The sequence below is a fragment of the Stegastes partitus genome, unplaced genomic scaffold, assembly GCF_000690725.1.
Source record: "Stegastes partitus isolate 25-593 unplaced genomic scaffold, Stegastes_partitus-1.0.2 Scaffold204, whole genome shotgun sequence".
NCBI lineage: Eukaryota > Metazoa > Chordata > Actinopteri > Pomacentridae > Stegastes > Stegastes partitus.
The window spans coordinates 20,910-39,333 of record NW_007577935.1 but is presented as its reverse complement, the minus strand read 5'-3'; the positions used below and the strand labels follow the sequence as shown (position 1 = coordinate 39,333).

The 18,424-nt window shown below is 41.0% G+C and overlaps 1 protein-coding gene across 1 annotated transcript in view; it reads left to right on the top strand.

Annotated features, from left to right (window-relative positions):
- The window catches only part of LOC103356494 (cell adhesion molecule 1-like), a 44,340-nt gene that overhangs the window by 12,078 nt on the left and 13,838 nt on the right, over positions 1 to 18,424 (top strand). Inside the window, exons 4-7 of the mRNA XM_008280650.1 lie at positions 677 to 814; positions 8,053 to 8,211; positions 10,304 to 10,400; positions 10,700 to 10,872. Of these exons, the coding sequence (XP_008278872.1) occupies positions 677 to 814; positions 8,053 to 8,211; positions 10,304 to 10,400; positions 10,700 to 10,872 (567 nt within the window). The remainder of the gene's footprint in view (positions 1 to 676; positions 815 to 8,052; positions 8,212 to 10,303; positions 10,401 to 10,699; positions 10,873 to 18,424) is intronic.

Below are 18,424 nucleotides of genomic sequence, written 5' to 3'. Positions count from 1 at the left end.
TGTTTGACGTCAGCGTGTTCCCATGTTTGGCATTAGCATTCAGCAAACACAATGCATCACAGTTGTGAGTTTTTATTATCTCGCTTCATAGATTGAGCATTCATTCATACAGGAGCCCAGTCTCTCTGAAAGCACAAAAGTGCAATATTAGTCACCTTTTATGAAACTGGTAGTAAAATGCAAACGTGTAGATGTCGGTGCATAAACCAGAAGTTCTTGTTTATTGCATTTACATGTAGTTTTTTTTTCTCTCACCAAAGTAGCTGTAGATGCTTTAACAGCATCTTGGTAGCAGTTGACAAACGGAAAGATAGAAAATGGAGCAACAGCCAAGAGCAGGCTTTACTTTTATTCTACACATAAGATGATGGTTTCTCAGGTTATCTGGTTGATTTGTGTTTGTTTTGGGTGAAGTCATGTCACAAGACTAACTTGCAAATGATGTAAAGTCAGTGAGAGTAAGTATAAATAGGTACCTTTCTGATTTCAGAGAGGCGGATCAAAGTGCAAAACGGCTCTGAAATGAGCTGTGGTACATAACTTGGCGGCATATAAATTCCGATTAATGACTGCTTCAGCATTTGTAGCATTATTATTTAAAGGTTAACATATTTTGTGTGTGTGTGTGTACAAATATTGCCATGTCTTCCTGACCGTTGCCATTGCTGTGGGTCAGTCCCGCCAGGCAGCCCAATCATCGAGAGCCGTGAGGACGTGGTCAGCGAGGGGAACGAGACGGAGCTCACCTGCACAGCCATGGGCAGCAAGCCAGCCGCCTCCATCAGATGGATGAAAGGGGAGGAGGAACTGACAGGTCGGTAGAATAACAGCCTCTCCCAGTTTGCTTCACATGCTCCAGGCCTGTCCACTTCTCTGCAAGTCCTGCTCTCTGGAGGCGCTTCCTCTGCGAACAAAATGTAGTTTTACTCTGAAACATTAATGCGTGTTGTACTGATTATGTTGACTGACACGTATAGGAAGATAATCCTACCTGGCATATACAGACAGAGGAGTACATTCTTTCTTTCTTTTTTTTCCTCTTTTGTGTTCTGTATGTGTGTGTGAACCTCCCCTGACCTGAACGCTGGGCTACTGGCTCAGTTACAGTATGTATTTTTATTTAATGTATAAGGGCCATATGTAGCACAAACCACTGCCGCATACCACAGCTAATTTGCAATTGCATCCCTAGATGGGCCTGTAAAATACATGAAACTCAACGATCAAATTACAAAATGATCAAACTGTGCATTCACAACTGCAGGAGCTGCATATTCAGGCGGCTCATGTTATGTTTCTTATAAATCTCATCAAACATTTGCCTCGAAGGCACTTTCATTCTGTGGCTTTCATTTCACAGATGCATGTTTGGATTTAAAATTGCTTAAATATTTACCGTGAACATTTAGTTACACCGCCACTGCTGATAAGATGTGCTTTTAAAACTATAAATCTCTTGTATATATAACCATCTATACATGGTAAACATGGTTATGAACTGGGATCAGCGCATTTTGTCTTCATTTCAGCGCCTTTGGCTGGCTGCAGGCTGTTGCAGAAAGAGGTATATAATCTGGGGTGGTGAAAAATCCTTATTACCTCTCAGTTATGATTAGGGGTCATCAATTATTCATTATATACTTATTGTACAGCAAGGGGGATATTCATTTTAGTCATATCGTATTTACTCAGAGTGGATGTCTCTGAGCTTGTTGTCAAATTATATATGTATTAGAATGGAGAGGATTCATTTGGCTTGTTGAGAGATGAAATATTTAGACAAGAGCGAATCTGAAGCTAAATGCCATCTGTGCCTCCAGTGTTCCCTACAGGAGTCGAAGTCAATTTCTGTTTATGAGTTGTCGAGTGTTGTGTAGGGGAGGGAGAGACAACAGGATGGTTAGATCAGCGAAATGCCACTGACATGCTGAGCAGGGCTAATCCATAGTGGCAGTGGATACATAAAGAGAGCCAGAAAGTCACGTCCTCCTATACCCCAGGAAACACAAATCACTTCTCATTATGGACGTGCTAAACAATTCATTAGCTCCTGCACGTATTGAGATTCAAAGGCACACGTCACAGCGGTTTTACAGAATCTCTCTGATCATGTTTGTCTTAACGTCCGCGTGCAGGCAAGACGGTCGTAATGGACAAAAAAAGAAATTCGCTGTCTTAATTTAAACGCGCCATCAAATTGGGCGAATTGGTTTTGCAACCATTTATCATGCTGGCAGGTACGGGACTGATGGGCTCCGGCCTGCAAGGGACTCAGCGCACAAGGTGGCAAAATGCTTGTTAGCATAAATGACAGCTGCAATATTATTTAAATGTAGTGGAGCTCGGTGCTCAGCTGCTGAAGTACAAGAGGAGATTTGTTTCGTCACACGGCTACATTTAATTATGTGTTTTTAAAGTCTGCATGTGGTCGTGTGAGGCTGCATGCTTTGCAAAGTTAGGAATCTTAGAAATTAGAAATTTTTTTTTAACTATAAATATTAAGTTTTGATTTGGTGCAGCACTGCCTAAAACTTAAAGCTAATTACAAATACAAAAAATAATACTGCCGCTCAAGCATTAAAGCTCTAATTTCAAATTCCGCTTTAAGAGATTTCGGATCGTGGCATCAATCAATAGTCAGTGAAAATCATTTTGGGACTCTCTTTGCTGATTACATTTATTTTTTAAAAATGTTTTTAGTTTATTTGGTCTTATTTTTAATTTGAAGTAGCGTTAACATGTTTTTTTACTGGACCTTCAGAAATCATATTTGTGAATACTGAAAAGGAATTTTTCAATTTTGAACAAATACTCACAAACAGAAGAATGACCTTTCTTTTCCCATTTATACATTTTAGATGAAAATAATTACATTCTACTCACCCACTTTTTGATTCTCTGAAGAACCTGTATGTACATTTCATCTTACAGCCATAAGGTCAAGTTTGTGATGTTTGTTGCCCAATAACCAGTGTCCTCTGTTGCAGACACAAGGTCTTATGATAGCGTGGGTTTTATTAGCTTATGCGCACACAATTCATGCCTTTGTTCAGATTCTTGTCTTTGAAGTGTCAGAACAGGCGAGTGGTTAATGCACACGTCAGTGAGATAAAGACATCATCTGTGCATCATAGAGACACCTGCACAAGGGTAGCTGGGAAAAAAAATACGTGTCCAACATCGCATGAGCAGTTGATGTCCTAAATAGATCATAAAAAAAGAAACAGATTACATGAGTATTACATCAGTAAATGATCAATCCATTCACCTATACATTATCTATATACCGCTTAATCCTCACTTGGGTTGCGGGTTTATAGATGATAAACTGAGCAATTACATGAGTAAGTGATACAAAAAAAAAAATGCCCTCACAAATACATATTCCAATCTCAAGGTTTCACTGAAATTCCATCCCCTGAAGAGGATACAGTTTAATAAATAAATAAAAATCAAGTAATTGACAGTTAATATTAGATCGTCTTATCACATTATAAGGCTTAATAACCTGTAAGTAAATCTGTGAATTCAAGTCAGTATTTTCCGGTTTTTAGTAAATCTGTAATAAATGGCCCTGTTGATATCTAAAGTAATTAGTTAAATAATATACACTGATTAAAAGCCAATAATATTAACTTTCAGGTTGCAGAAAGTTTTGTCTTATAACCAAGATTTTATTATTATTATTATTATCATTATTATTATTATTGGTTTATAATTGATATGTTAACAATTTTGCCCTCTCATGGCTTTGTGACTTTCATTATTATTCTTTGTCTTACTTTGATTTTTTTATCCTCTAAGTGTCGGGAGCTTTGTGTGAAATGAGCAGAAAGCAAAATAGAGTCAGTTGACGACATCTTGAACTTTTTTTTAGCTTATTTGTATTTACCTTTTAGCAGATTGATTTCATCAAACGTAGGCCAAATTAACTATTATCTCCTCCTTCATTACAATATTCTCAAGGATGTGAAAATCACAAGCGTATTTTGATACACTGGTAACAAGAAGCGCCGTTTTTTTTTAATGTTTTCTAAGCAGATTTATGGATGTTTATTCACAATGACATTGGAGTTAATGATAGCCTTGGATAGTATAAGTCACACTGAATCCTAAAATATGTGTCACGTCTCCGAGATGGAGTACCAATTTTGACAAATTGCGGCAATTGAGGAGCACTTTAATCACCTCTAAGAGCCTCGTGTCACAGCAGCTCCCAACTGCTCACCACGCTGGTAAACAGGCCAAATCAGAGGCCACGACAGCAACCAACTTTCCCTTTCATTTCACACACACTGTCTTTTTCTCACATCCCTCCTTGCGGGCCACAAAGCGATTCTCAACAATTCATCTCACAGTTTGCAAACCTTTGGTCTAATGGGAAAAATATTGTGGGTGGAGCGAGTATAAGATGTGTATTATCTTCATTTGAGCCTGCTTTACTCGCGGTAATACCAGAGCTCCAGCAGTTTACTGTCTAAGCCGTGTCGAAACAGTTTGATCATCGGCGGCTCGGCAGTGTGTTGGCAGGCAGAAGACTCGGGTTAGAAACTGACTGAAAGAAAATGTCACCCTGAGAAGAGGCTATGCTTGATTGCACTGGGATTGATCAGTGCTCGATGCTCACAAGAGCGTTTGATTTGACATCTCTGCTGCAACTCTCAAATCTCCTCTGCATTCAGATTCGAGTCCTTCCTTGACCTGATCCACAGTTGTTTTCCTCATCTGGGCCTGGATGACACTGATAATTGACAAGCGTCGGCTGGCCTGTACATCGGTAATGGCTCCGTCTTTATGAGTCTGATCTTCAAAACGTGACTCAGAACTTCTCAGAAGTTTTCTCAGTCGTTTCTCGTAATAAAACAATTCAGCAAGAAGCACGGCGACCAAAAATAATTGATACTAGAAGTCAAATTAAAGACTCTTTCTTGCCCCCCTCCAACAATGCAGAGACAAGTGCAAGCTGTGCTATTTTCCTGACCTTGAATTGTGTTTTGCTTGTCCCTTCGGTATTTTGCACAGCGCAGAGGTCGAATTAGAGACGCGACATCATGGGACTTTCTTGTAGATGAGACACTACAAGACAGGATGGTGCTAATTTGCTGGAAACTGTCTCTTTGAAATTGTATACAGTCAGCTCGTTTTTTTTTTTCTTTTTTCTTTTTTCTTTCGGAAAGTTCGCAGTAGAGCCGTCCACAAACCTGCCACTGGGGGGAGTAAGGTCATGACATGGCACATGAAGCATAACCAAATCTAATTAAATCAAAATCAGATGTGTTTTTTCTTAATTTCTACTTGCTTCATACTACAAAAACAGTCTGTAACTGTACATTACATTAAGTACAGAGGACATGATTGGACTTTCAATACCTCCACAAACAAACTTTTGGAAGTCACATAAGTGCCTCCTCTGCCCTCGCTGTGTATGTGGGTGCACAGCGATGCAGCGAGCAAGACACACTTCCAGCAAAGTTGGTCGAAGCACTTGGTTGTCGCTGCAGGTCAATAGAACCAGAATAGAAAATATAAAAATATGATGCTATCGCTGCAGATTTATGTTGTCCAAATGAGTGATTCTGAGCGAGCTGTGAATAAAAACTTCCTGCTTCGCAATAAATGAAAATGTGTGAAAGGCCTGTTATGTGTGATTATGTGATAGACTTGCCAATATTTAAAACACTAACTAGTCACATCAAGTGGAACTTAATGCATTTAAGTATGTAAACATGCTCAAGAGGAACTACTGAAGCATCAGAATGGGACATGGTTAATGGAAGCGCTCTGATTATTTTAAAAAAAGGGAAAATAGGATGGTTTGAAAAAGAAAAAAAAAACATCCAGTGAGCAGCGCTTCTGTGAGCAGAAATACCTTGGAAATGCCAGATGTCAGAGAACAATGGCTGAGCTAAAGGCAAAAGAAGTACATGTTACAACCAAGGTATGCAGAAAAGCATCTCAGGACGCACAACACACCAAACCTTGAAGCCGATGGGTTATAGCAGTAGAAGAGCACATCAGATGCTAATTCTGTCGACAGGGAAACAGAGACTCACCAAATTTTTAACAATGAAAGTTTGGAAAAATGTTTCCTGGTCTGATGAGTCTCGATTTATGCTGCAAATTTCAGATATAGGGTTGGAATTTGCCCTAAACAGCATGAAAGCATGGACCCATCTTGCCTTGTATCAACATTTCAGGCTGCTGGTGGTGTAATGGTGTTGGGGATATTTTTCTTGGTACAGCTTGGACCCCTTAGTGGCATCATTTAAATGTCACAGTCTGAGTACTGACCAGTAGCTGGCCGCGTCCATCCCATTATCATCATCTTCTAATGGCTACTTTCACCAGGAGAAGGCACCATGTCACAAAGCTCACATCATCTCTGACATGAAATGGGTTCCACACTCACCAGGTCTCGTATCAGGAAGACGCTGTTCACAAATCTGCAGCAACTGAATGATGCTGTCATGTCAACATGATGTACCAGAATCTCTAAAAAAACGAAGAATTCAGGTAGTTTTGAAGGTGAAAGGGGGTTGAATTTGGTACTAGCAAGGTGTGGCTAATATAAATATGAACATCATAGATTTTCCATTCATTCACTACACAATGCCTGAAATGTGTATCACGCAGTCGAAAAGAGATGGAGAACAAGGATTTTGTTAGATGCATACAGTGCGACGTGCCGTACACTTAGACGATCGTTGGTGTTGCGCGGTCCAAATGCAGCGCTGTGATTGTTATGAGGCAATTAGTGTGACTGGCCGAGAGAATTATGACTAATCGCCACATCCCTCCAATTCACACTCCACTCCATCCAACTCTTTGGCTCACAGGGCGCTGCTTCTGGCAGGTGTACTTGGAAATGCCCTCATTGACCTTACAAATGTGATCTAATGCGCTGCGCCGTGGTCTTGTGATTGCATGGTGACAACACAGCTCTTATTGTGAGGTTTCTGTTGGCAAGGACGAAGTTACTGATGTTTACAGGACTCCCACTAAAAGTGTTTTGGCTTGAATTTTGATGTTTCTACAGTTAATGGCGAAAAATGAACAACATCAGATACGTGCTTTTATAGCTACAAAACAGTTTGCATTCTACATCCTATAATACCTTCAGTCATTTTGGACAAAACAGCGAGATAATCACAGTTTCTGAAATGAAAGCCATTTATTTTTTTTTATGCAGTCTCTTCACAGTGTCACACTTTTTTATCCCTGCTGTTATTATTATTATTACTGCTACTGTTATTACTCACTTACCCTTCTCACATGGCCAGTGTGCTTTTCAAACAGCCTGTTCTCTCACCACAGTTGGCCGAATGGTCAAATTTAATGCCCACAAGTGCACTGACCACTTACTGATCCCAGTACTTTAAATTTTATGTAGGCAGGTCTTGGGTGAGTGGGTGTATGTTGCATGGGGTTAATATCCATCAAGAGGCCACATATGTGTGTGTTGGTGATCATCAACTGTGGAACAACAGTGTTTTGCCCTCCCAGAGTCCAGCCGGGCTCCCCTGTGACAAGGCTGAAATGGAAGTGTGCTGCAGGTCAGTGTGGGGCTGTAATTATTTCCTCACTTCATTAAGTGCGAGTAAACCATCACACTCAGCACTGCGGCTAATGCGATGCCCCTGTGGCATTGTAATGCTCTCTAAATGAATGCCCCTCTGACAGCCTAGGGCCTAGTGGGCAGCAGATTACTGCAGGGTTAGCCCCAACAATGCTCAACCCTCAAGCAGCAGAAGCATTCATTATCGGGGGCTTGATATGACCCAGGCGCTCCTCGCAGTTCTCGTCAGAATCCAAGGCCTTGGGCCCGTCTGAGTCCTCTAAAGTCTTGTCCGGACGCCACACCATCGAATCATAAATTAAATGTAAATGCCATCTGAAAGTACCCCGCTTTGACAGGTTATGTGCTCTTAATGGCGATGGCTGTTTGCCTCATTATAGCCGCCGCGGTTGGTGCAGTGCAGGATTTGAGGTTTTGTTTTGGAGCTGTTTAGGCATTAACTGTTTTTCCTGTCGTGCTTGTGATGGTTTTTCTAGGTGAGACAACGGTTGAAGAGATCGATGAGAGGTTGTTTGCTGTCAGCAGTCGGGTGAGATTTTCTGTCACCAAAGAGGATGATGGAGTGTCAGTGGACTGCATCATTGACCACCCGGCTGTAAAGGACCTCCTGGCTCAAAGACACTTGGAAGTGCTGTGTGAGTGACCCAGAACTGTACGTTTTCAATCCCCGAACTAAACCAAAGCCCCATACAGTGAGGCTATCTCATGCTTGTGCAATTCGGGGGGCTTTTACTTAGTAGGGGGGCTGTGGTTTTGGTATAATAAATCCCATTACTACCTTTCAGATTATACAAGGGACCACCCACTAATGAACACAATTACACAATATTAAGCCAACAGAAATTCTTTAAAATTTACAGGCAGAATAACAAAGAAAGTACACAGACAAACAAGCAACACAGACGCCACACAGAGACCACTGACAGACTCCTTTGAAAGTCACCAGGTATGCATTTATGCCACTTGAAGAGAGTCAAAACATACTCCAGAGTCTTAACTACTGTGTCGACATTGACGACGAAGAACAGAATTAGGCTTTATTGATTTTCCAAACCCATAGGGAGACATGTGGAACTGAGACTTGCACATTACATTTTTTTTTTTGCGCACAATGAAAATCGCTTGTGTTAAATTAACCCCTTTAAGACCTACGCTTTTAAAAATATATATTTCCAACCAGAAAAACATCCCCAAATTCACTCAGTACCGTTCCTCAGCTGTAAGGTCAAAATGAGCTACCTTGGGCTCGAAGAATAAGAGACATTGGTGAGAATTTTGAAATAAAAGATGTCTCCCTATTGGAAATGAGGTTGTGAAAACTCCAGCAAAAATTCACGGTTCTACCTTGACCTAAGCAGAACTGTAGATTTGAGAGTAAATATCAGCCTCGTAACACTGAGTCGACGCTACCGAACTGAAAGCAACAGAAAAGAAACTCGATAAATGCTTTCCATCTGCGTGTGTCCTGAATGTTCTACACTTAATAACCTTCAAAAATGGTTGCATTTGATACAGCAAGGGTGGAAGGAGTTAATGCACCAATCTAGGTGATTGTGTGTATCGTGCGCAACAAATAAGTGGAGCTTCTCTGTAGATCTTTGAGCAAATATCATCCTAGCCTCAAGGGGTTGTGATTAAATTATGTTAAACTCTTTGTCTCTAAGTTTGACTGAAAATAAATGCAGAAAGCAGCCATCTGGAAGGGCCATCGTGGTTAAATGCAGTAGGATCTACCTTCTTTCTTCAACTCTACAATGGAGTTGGCGACTGCAAAGTTAGCATTAACCACAGAGTCGCAACAGCTGCATTTATAAGAAATATACCCGAGATTTTGAAGCATTGCTCCACTGACTTCTGTGGCCTAAAATCTCTCCTAAACCCAACTTTATACTTGGGTGTGGTCAGGTGTAGTTTGCTGCACTTGTACTAAGCTGTAAATTATAGGATGACAATACATGACTGCTGCCCAGGTTGTGCGCAAGTCGGATTACCAACCAAGCAGGGCTGCTCTTTAGGATGGTGAAATGTGTCTTAGGTAGCTTATCTCCTGACCATCGGATCATAGATGTACTGTATGTTTTTTTCCACAACCTTATCTATAGATCATGCAGCTGGCATTTAAACCTCAGCAGTGCCTTGAACCCGTGGGGATACAGTCACCATCAGGGGAAACAAAAAAAAAAAAAAAAGACAGAACATTGTGCTCAGGTGTCAAATAATGTTTAGGTGTTCTTTTTAACAGTGCATTGATTGAAGAGCTGAATCAAGCTCGCTTACACTGTTAAACATCAAAGAAAGGTTAAGGTATCCTTTTGTAGTCTGTGTAGAATATTAATTTTTTTCAGGTAGATAACTGTTTTGTTTGACCTTTCAAGGAAAAAGAGAAAGCTTGACTGGAACCGCTTGACATTTTGGTAATCTTTGGCTAGCATTGATAAGAGAGAGAGAGAGAGAGAGAAAAAAAAAATCATTCCGCTGTAAGGTACTGCGGGCCGACTGGATGATGCCGAGCACATAGGATGATCATTTCATCTTCCTCTATGTTTCACTCGTGGCTGTTTTTCTTTCATTTGGAGGACTGTTTCTTTCGGCGCTTCACTTTAGAGCGTAATAATGATTTAACTTTCACTATGGCTGCAGGTTAAAAAAAAAAAAAACGGCTGTCATGTTTAAACTTACAACCCCACAGTACGATATTGTAAATACTCTCATCTCTTTTATTTCCAGATAAACCCGAAGTGAAGATCGTGGTGACATATCCTGAAGGTTTAACCAGAGAAGGTGACAATCTGGATTTGACATGTATCGCCGAAGGAAAACCACAGTGAGTACTCGCGCAGATGGATGCACTTCAACACTTGACATTTCTGTTTGGTTTCATATTTTCCACTGTATATCCCCCCACTTTTTTTTTTTTTCCTGCCAGTCCAAACACCCTCTTAACCTTTGCATTTCATTGTACCATTTAAATGTTACCAGTTGTTAGCATGCTGTATAAAGTACATCATTAGACAGGGCCTGCCAATGGCCCTCCTCGGACGATCTCAGATTTGACCTTTATTTCAGATTTCTAGCGTGGATAGACAGCGCCTGAGTGATGTGTGTGGTATTTGTGCTCTCCAGTCCCCATCAGATCAACTGGCTGAGAGTAGAAGAGGATGTGCCGCCTCACGCCGTGGTCACCGGCTCTGATCTCTACATCGAGAACCTCAACAAGTCCTACAACGGCACCTATCGCTGCGTGGCATCTAATGCAGTGGGGGAGGCCTACGACGACTACATCCTCTATGTATATGGTAGGTATTACGCTTCATTGCACTTGATGTTAGGTTGGAGTCCTCCATCACCCTTTCACATCACCTCTATATATTGCTTACATAGACAGCCTGCAGTGGGTGGTTAGGACATTGTATTGGAATGATAAGGACAGAACAGAAACGCTTTTTTTCAAATGTATATAGATGTAAGCCATTATCGGAGGGGTTTAAAATCACAGAAGGTGGCTGCTGTTGACAAATCCACAAAGCTTCGTATTTATGCCGAAGATCTGCGCTGCCGCTGTGCAAAGTAATGAATAAAGTTGCTGTTGACTTCGGACTGGCATTTTACAAAACCCAGCAAGTCAGATTTTATATGGCAGATTTATGTTTTTGAAGCAAGAGAGAAAAGTAGAAAAATGAATCAGATGGAAAAACAGCCTGCGTCTCCATATGCTGCGGTCAGTGAAGAAGCCCAGAGCCTGGCTACGTGTACATGTCACGTTGGACGTACTTATCGTGAATGTTTTCCCCGAATTCACCAGTTTTCAACTCAGAAATATGGTTTATTCTACTCGTTACCTGCTGCCTCTTCCGTTCTGTGGAGCTTGCTTTTTCATTTTGAAGTTTTGCCCATATGTAGGTACTTTTAAGAGAACACTCCACTGATTCAGCATTACACTCATAAAACGCTGTCTCACTCATTATCTGTCTTATTGTAGTACCTGCTAATGTAGCTTTAAGTTCTCAGCAGAGATGAGGTCTTTTCATCTAATGCCACATTCCCAGTTCATTTTTCTGATATTTATTCATTTTTCAAGGCAGCTTATTGGAGTTCACAGCTCCTTCACAAGTCTCCCTAGATATGAATGCAGCATTTTTTCTTTCTTATGTGCTGATTGTTGCATTATATATTAAATATTTTCCTTTAAATCACTTTGACCATCACTTGTTTATGGCTGCACCGTGTCTGGGAATAGACATGATTCTAGTGATGCCACCTTGATTTGCACCATATTAAACTATCACACTTCAAACTGCAACTTTGCACTTCTTACACTTTGTGACCGCTCCACTCCAAATGGATTTTTATTTTTATTTTTTGTATATACCCGCTTTTAAACCATTATCACATCCTTTCTTTCTTTGTGTGTTGTGCCCCGTGCACTTTACACCATTCGCTAAGATTATGCAGACATGCATTGCCACCCTTCACATCATGAAGTTCATGCACATACAGTATATTCCTAAGAGCGAAATTACCCTAAATCATCATAAAATCGTGGACTGTATTGGCTATTACTATTCGACTTGCTTTTTTTTATGATCAATTGGCTTTGGAGCTGTTGACTTTCATCGAAGTGGGTGGAATTTCAATGTGTCCTGCAGCCAACCAGTAAAGGGCAATAGAGGGACCATCTCTCCCAGGACTTGACTTTAAATGCCACAGACAGTTTGCTGCTCTTGGTTAACCTCTCTTCATAGAGGCCGCATTTTCTTTTTACCTTAACATGACTGTCAGCCATTTCACACTAATTGCTGCTTCTTTGTGCTCTCTTTAACACATCACAATCCACAACAACTACAAAATAAAGCCAAAATGCATTACATTTATGACTAACACAGCTATTGCTATTGCCGGTGAATTCACTTGGATTCAATCTGAAAAAGTTTTTTTCCTCCCCAAACAACTGTTTAAAGGCACCAGGCATCTTTGCACTTGAATCCCTAAGGGGGCACAGCAGGAGGTAACTGTTTGAAGTTTTTAAAGCTCCAAGGACTTCATCATTTAGAAATCTTGTAACGTGACGTCAGTGAAGCACACTCTCCTCGGACCTTAATTTCCTATTTTTGGTGGCTGGCACAGCGGATGGGGATGAGGGCAAAATAAATTTTCAGCAGGTGCAGCCATTGTTGGTGAGTTTAGCTTTCTCTCCTTGGAGTGCTTGCTCCCTGCTGTTTAGAAAAGCATTTTGTATTTCACTCCCAAGTTTCAATTTGTTTCTGCCTGTGTGCCAAAAACATTGTCTGCCAGTGACCAGACCCGCAACCAGGAATGAGGGTGAATCTGATGTTTAGGCTCTCAAGCAATATGTGCAAAAATGTATTTCTGGATCCCCAGTGTACATATTAAAATGGATTTTTATTTTTTACTTCTTACTCTAGTGCTTGTAAGGCTTTGTGTTAAACAAATATCACTGTTTGGAATAGTAATATTTCTTGATTGTAAGATTAGAGTTTGCTTGTCCCTATTTATATTTAGATTTAGACATACCTGTCACTGGAGTCACGGCAAATCCAAGATGCAGGAACTGAGGCTCAGAACTTAAAAGTCTCCTTCAGTCGAAAATGTGTTTCGCTCCCTTTTTTGTCACTTCACTTGGGCCTCACTGTGCAAAATGACAGTAGAAGGATGTTTTCACACTCATTTGCTGAAGTCTCTCAGAGTTCACCTTAAATCAGAGTTTCAGATGTCTACATACGGGCAGGTTATGGTTGCATTGCAACTCGTTCTTATAAATTCTGGTGCAATAGGCAAATAATACACAAGTGAAAGTGACCAGAAACGTAAAGAGTTCAATGGATGTACACTAACAAGAGCCTTTTCACTGAGGGTTTACAGTTACAGTTTTGAAACTACTAATACTCATTTAATATCTCTGTATTATCACATCCATCCATCCATCCATCCATCCATTATCTATACATCGCTTAATCCTCACTAGGGTCACGGGGGGCTGGAGTCTATCCCAGCTGACTCAGGGTGAAGGCAGGGGACACCCTGGACAGGTCACCAGTCCATCACAGGGCTACACTTAGAGACAGACAACCAAGCACACTCACATTCACACCTACAGACAATTTAGAATCACCAATTAATCTCAACATGACCAACATATCATTTGGCTGATATTATGGGTAGATATGGGCCTATCACACATATATTGATATTGGATGTTTTATAGCAGTTGTATATATATATCGATATGAAAACTTTCTTTGACAGAACATCATACAGAAATTGATGCTTTGATGCATAGTTTCACAAATCACATAGTTTGTCCAGCAGAGATCCTCAGACTCTATTGTTCACTATCAGCTCTGTCTGCAGCGCATACAGCAGAGTGCATATCACAGCTGAGCAGACTGTGTTGTGGAGTCACGCAGTGTCTTTATGGTAAATTGGTAAAAGTTAATTAACAATGACCCGATCACTCGATCAATCAAGCTTTACTTTACATGTGACTGGAGGGAAACTTTGAGATATAATAAATTATTGCACCTCAGCACTTTGCACTTCTGTTCACAATACTTTTCCTATTGGCATCAAAAATGTACAAAAAATAAATTGTGAGCAAAAAATTTCTACATCTTTCATCTTGAATATTACCCTAATTATTTCTATATATGTTTGACATCCAGTTTCTGAGGCTTGATTTTGAGTTTCACACCCATAATGTTCTCCAGTGAGCTTTTTCTTATCGTAAAATCTCACTTCTGTGGTATGAGGAGTCACACTGATTGCAGAACAACAGCAGCGGCTAAATATTTAAATGAAGCGGTCTGATCTCTCCAGATAAATTCTAGAAAGAGACAGGACAGCTCTGTTTAAAACATCCATGGTGGTTTATGCTATAGTACGCAGCATGTCATTATATCTGATTCATCATGTTGATGTCAGATTTATCCTCTGAAACCATCACTCACATTTGAACCTAACGTGCCCAAAGCAGCGGCATCAGATGAGAAGCGCCGAGGCTCCAAGTGTTATGCGAAAATGGGCTTTTTTTTTTTGTGGATTTTGTGCAAGACCTGATTGCAGGTTTCAGACTGGTGATATTGTTTTGATTATTACTCAGTCTGCTTGTTTAGGTCATGTTGACAGCCATGAACTGTGTGTCAAAAACTAGCAATGTAACAATTTTATTATTTTTTCTTTTTTTGGGTCGGGCTGATGAGCAAATATTTATGGCAGTTGCTGAAAATGTGCATTTGCGAAAATAAATGCATTTGTAATGGTTTTCACGTCAACACCATTTCACCAATTGTGGGCCAAGTAGTGAATAGGATTTTAATGGAAGGACAAGGTCTTGGGCAGAGGCGGCAAAAAACCTGTCAGAGTCAGGACGAATTAAAGAAGAAAAACAGGGATGTTGGAAACGTGGGGCCAGTGCATTTTTTTTTTTCCAGTTTGTAAGAGGAACCTGGGACTGAATTTCTACACCTGGAAACTTTAAAAACTTGTGAAATAACTGCCTCCCGAATGGTTTACTTGAATTTACAGGAAGAATAACCATGTGGGGTTTTAAGAATGCCTTATAAACTGGGCTTCGATCACAGCAGGACCTCACTAATCCAAATCTCTGAGGTACAAAGCATTCAGAGAAGCACTGGTATTCCAGTTTGTCATTGAAATATTTTCAGTTGCACGACTAAAAAAATAACTCCCAGGGTGCGGTTAATGGAACATACACAGATTTTCTCATCATCATACGTCTGGCGTTCAGCGGTTCTTTAGGTTGGTTGATGTTCAGAGGAATAATGTGTTTCTTTCACCAGCTGACATGTGTGACTTTGTCACTGTGACATAGGTTTCCTGTGACTCTCATAACTCTGCCGCCCCATGGTTATTTATCATCATGCTCTGCCAGGCAGATGATGACATCTGCTTGTTCCCAATGGGCCCATAATGATCACTCCCAAACAAAAGGACAGCATATGCCGGCAAATAGCTCACTCAAGGCAGACTTATTCAAGCTATCATGACTAAATTTCTAATTGGTGTGTAAAGATTCCTCTGAAACTAAGATTTACCGTCCTCCCTCTTTGAGTAAATCCTCTCAGATTCCGAACAAGTAGGAAAACCACTTTTTTTTAATTCCCCTACACAGACCTTTAAAGTAGTAATATAATATTCTAATAGTTCAGAAATTTTCCCTGAATTGCCTGCAGGCATTTAAGAACTCGTGCATGATGTGTGTCTACTGCTGTTAAATTCATGTACCATTTGATTCGTGCTGTACACTTGCATGAATGATTGAATGCAATGGGAAGCGAATGTTCTCTGGTCCAAAATGAAACCTACACTATCTATATTATCAATGCATGTGCCTTTGGCCATGACTTCTTCAATTAGCAACTTGATCCACATATTTTACCAATTTCCATTAAGCACTATTTCTCCAGTGTGCGAGCCTTGGAAGCTCCATGACTTCAGCTCTCTGTAATGAGACACAGGAGATTGGTAAAAGGTGCTCAAACTGCATATCATTATGCCTGTGACTCCCCCTTCCTCTTTTTCTGGAGGATTTAATGCCAGACAAAATCGCGTTGTGGTCCACGCGGGGGTTTGTTGTCCTGCGGTAATCGTTTTTGCAACAGTAGCTTAATTTGTGTGTTTCTGCCAACAAACATCAGTCTTATAGCGGTGATAACCTTGTGCTATTTTTGTGTAGCGTTTCAGCAGCAGCGCACAACCTCAGCTGTCCACCGGTGCGCCCCTCTTATCCAGCCTGCTAACTTTACTCTCACATTTTTCTACAAAATTACCATTTTTTCTTCCCCCCTACTCTCTTATCTGGCATTTTTTTTTTTCCTCTTCTTTTTGCTGTTTTGTTTTGCAATTTATGAGCTCCTGTTAAAGCCACCACACACCTGTCAAAGGAAGCCTTTTGTTTAACTAAGAGCAGGCAACAAATAGTTTCATTTTAATGAGTTGTTTTGTTCTTGATAAATATTTGCTTGTGAGAATTATTGATAGAGCCAGGCGGAATTGTCCATCAATTCTCTTTTCATCCCGCCGCCACTCTCTACCGGTGCTGGTCCTTCGGGCTCTTCCTATTTCAAAAAGACTAATGACCTTTCACTGTGCGACAGCCCAGACAGGTGTGAGGCCGATGTAAATCCACGTCAAATCAAGTCCTATTGTGGCGACCGTATTGTATGTGGCCGGTTGAAAGGCTGAGAAAGAGGCTTGTCATGCTGGGTGTGTCTGCAACAGGCTGTGAATTGTGCCCCCTGGCTGGTGGTGGTGTTGTGGGGGAGAGTGTCGGCCAAAGACGAGGCCTTCCTCTCTCTCTCGGAGGCGACCCGGCGTTATAACTCACACATACGGCCTGTTGGCAGGACAACAACACTCCCTTTTACCACCACAGTTGACTTTTTGACCTATCAATCTTCCGGGGGGACAAAAAGTCAAAAGATTCACAAGCCACGGGAAAATTTGGGGTTTATCAGGGTTTTGACATAACACGAGCAGACAGGACTCATGGGCCTCGCTGTTCTTATGAAAGGCTGTCAGGAAGCTGCGTCCTTGTGAATCACACTGATTTTATCAAACATGCAACACAGTGTGGAGCCATTTTCGACACTTCAGCTTGTAGATTATTCTTTTTTTTTTTTTTCACAATATCATTACATGAATTATAATAGCCTCTTTTACAGCCTTTGTTTATGGAAAAAAAAACTTTATGCAAAAAGAACTTTTAAGCAAGAGAAATAAATACGCTAAAAAAAAAACAAGCAAAATATCTTCCCTGCTGTTGTGTTGGCAGGCAGGTTTAAGCAGGCATAGATAAACAATTTCTCCTACATTGTTTCACTTTATGGTTAAATTTTCTCATATCAAATTCCTCACTGATACAAATGCTCCCTGAAAATATGGCCCCTCCAAAATACACTCATATTTCAGCCCTCATAATGCTGAGCCCAGAGTCATCCAGCCTGGAAATTGCCCATGGAGAATTCTTGTTCGTCTGGATATTATATGTGCCACATCCTATCCCGGCCTTTGTGAAGACCCTCATCCCTGAATGGCCAATTTCCCTCTTCCAGACACTGACATTTCAGCTATCATACCGCCTTCGGTCACAGGGAAAGAAATCTAGCCCACCCCTCTCTTCAAATACTGTCAGTGGAGAATCTCTTCCTGATACCCTGATCCCCCCTACCACCATCAACACCACCTCTGCCATACACTCCATCCCCGGCGGCAACATTATGCTGTCCTTGATGTTTTATCATTAGTTTGGGAGTGTGTGGTCCCCCACTGCTGTCTTTTGATGGAGTGCAGACAGTAAAGGCATGGAGACAGCCAGCCAATTTCCCCTGCTGCGACTCTCCCACAGCAAGGGGTCGTGCTATCTTCCCCCTGCACCAGCGCCTGGCATATATTCCCCTGATGAGGGAAGCTTTCAGCTCTCCTTAGTACCATTGCATACCTGAATTGCCCTCCATTTTGTCTTTCTGATTATTTTGTTTGGGGGGTTAGTGACAGGCCTAATCAGTACAGTGTGGGGCAGGAGGATGCTGCTCGGGGGCCGCACCACGCTGCAGCGGGAGACCACCAGAGTGGTTTAATTTGCAGTCTGACTTAATTATTGAGACCGTGGAAAATAGCAATACCTTTCCGTGATTTCCATTCACATTATTATTCATAGTTAATTAGAAAATTTATCAAAAAAAGAGATACAATAGCTGGCCGTAATTAAATATAATACACCCCCAGAACAGTGAAATGTTGCTGTCTTTTTCTTTGTGTTTTTTAGCCATGATAGCTGCATGGGCTTTAGGTATGAAAGGGTTGATGTGC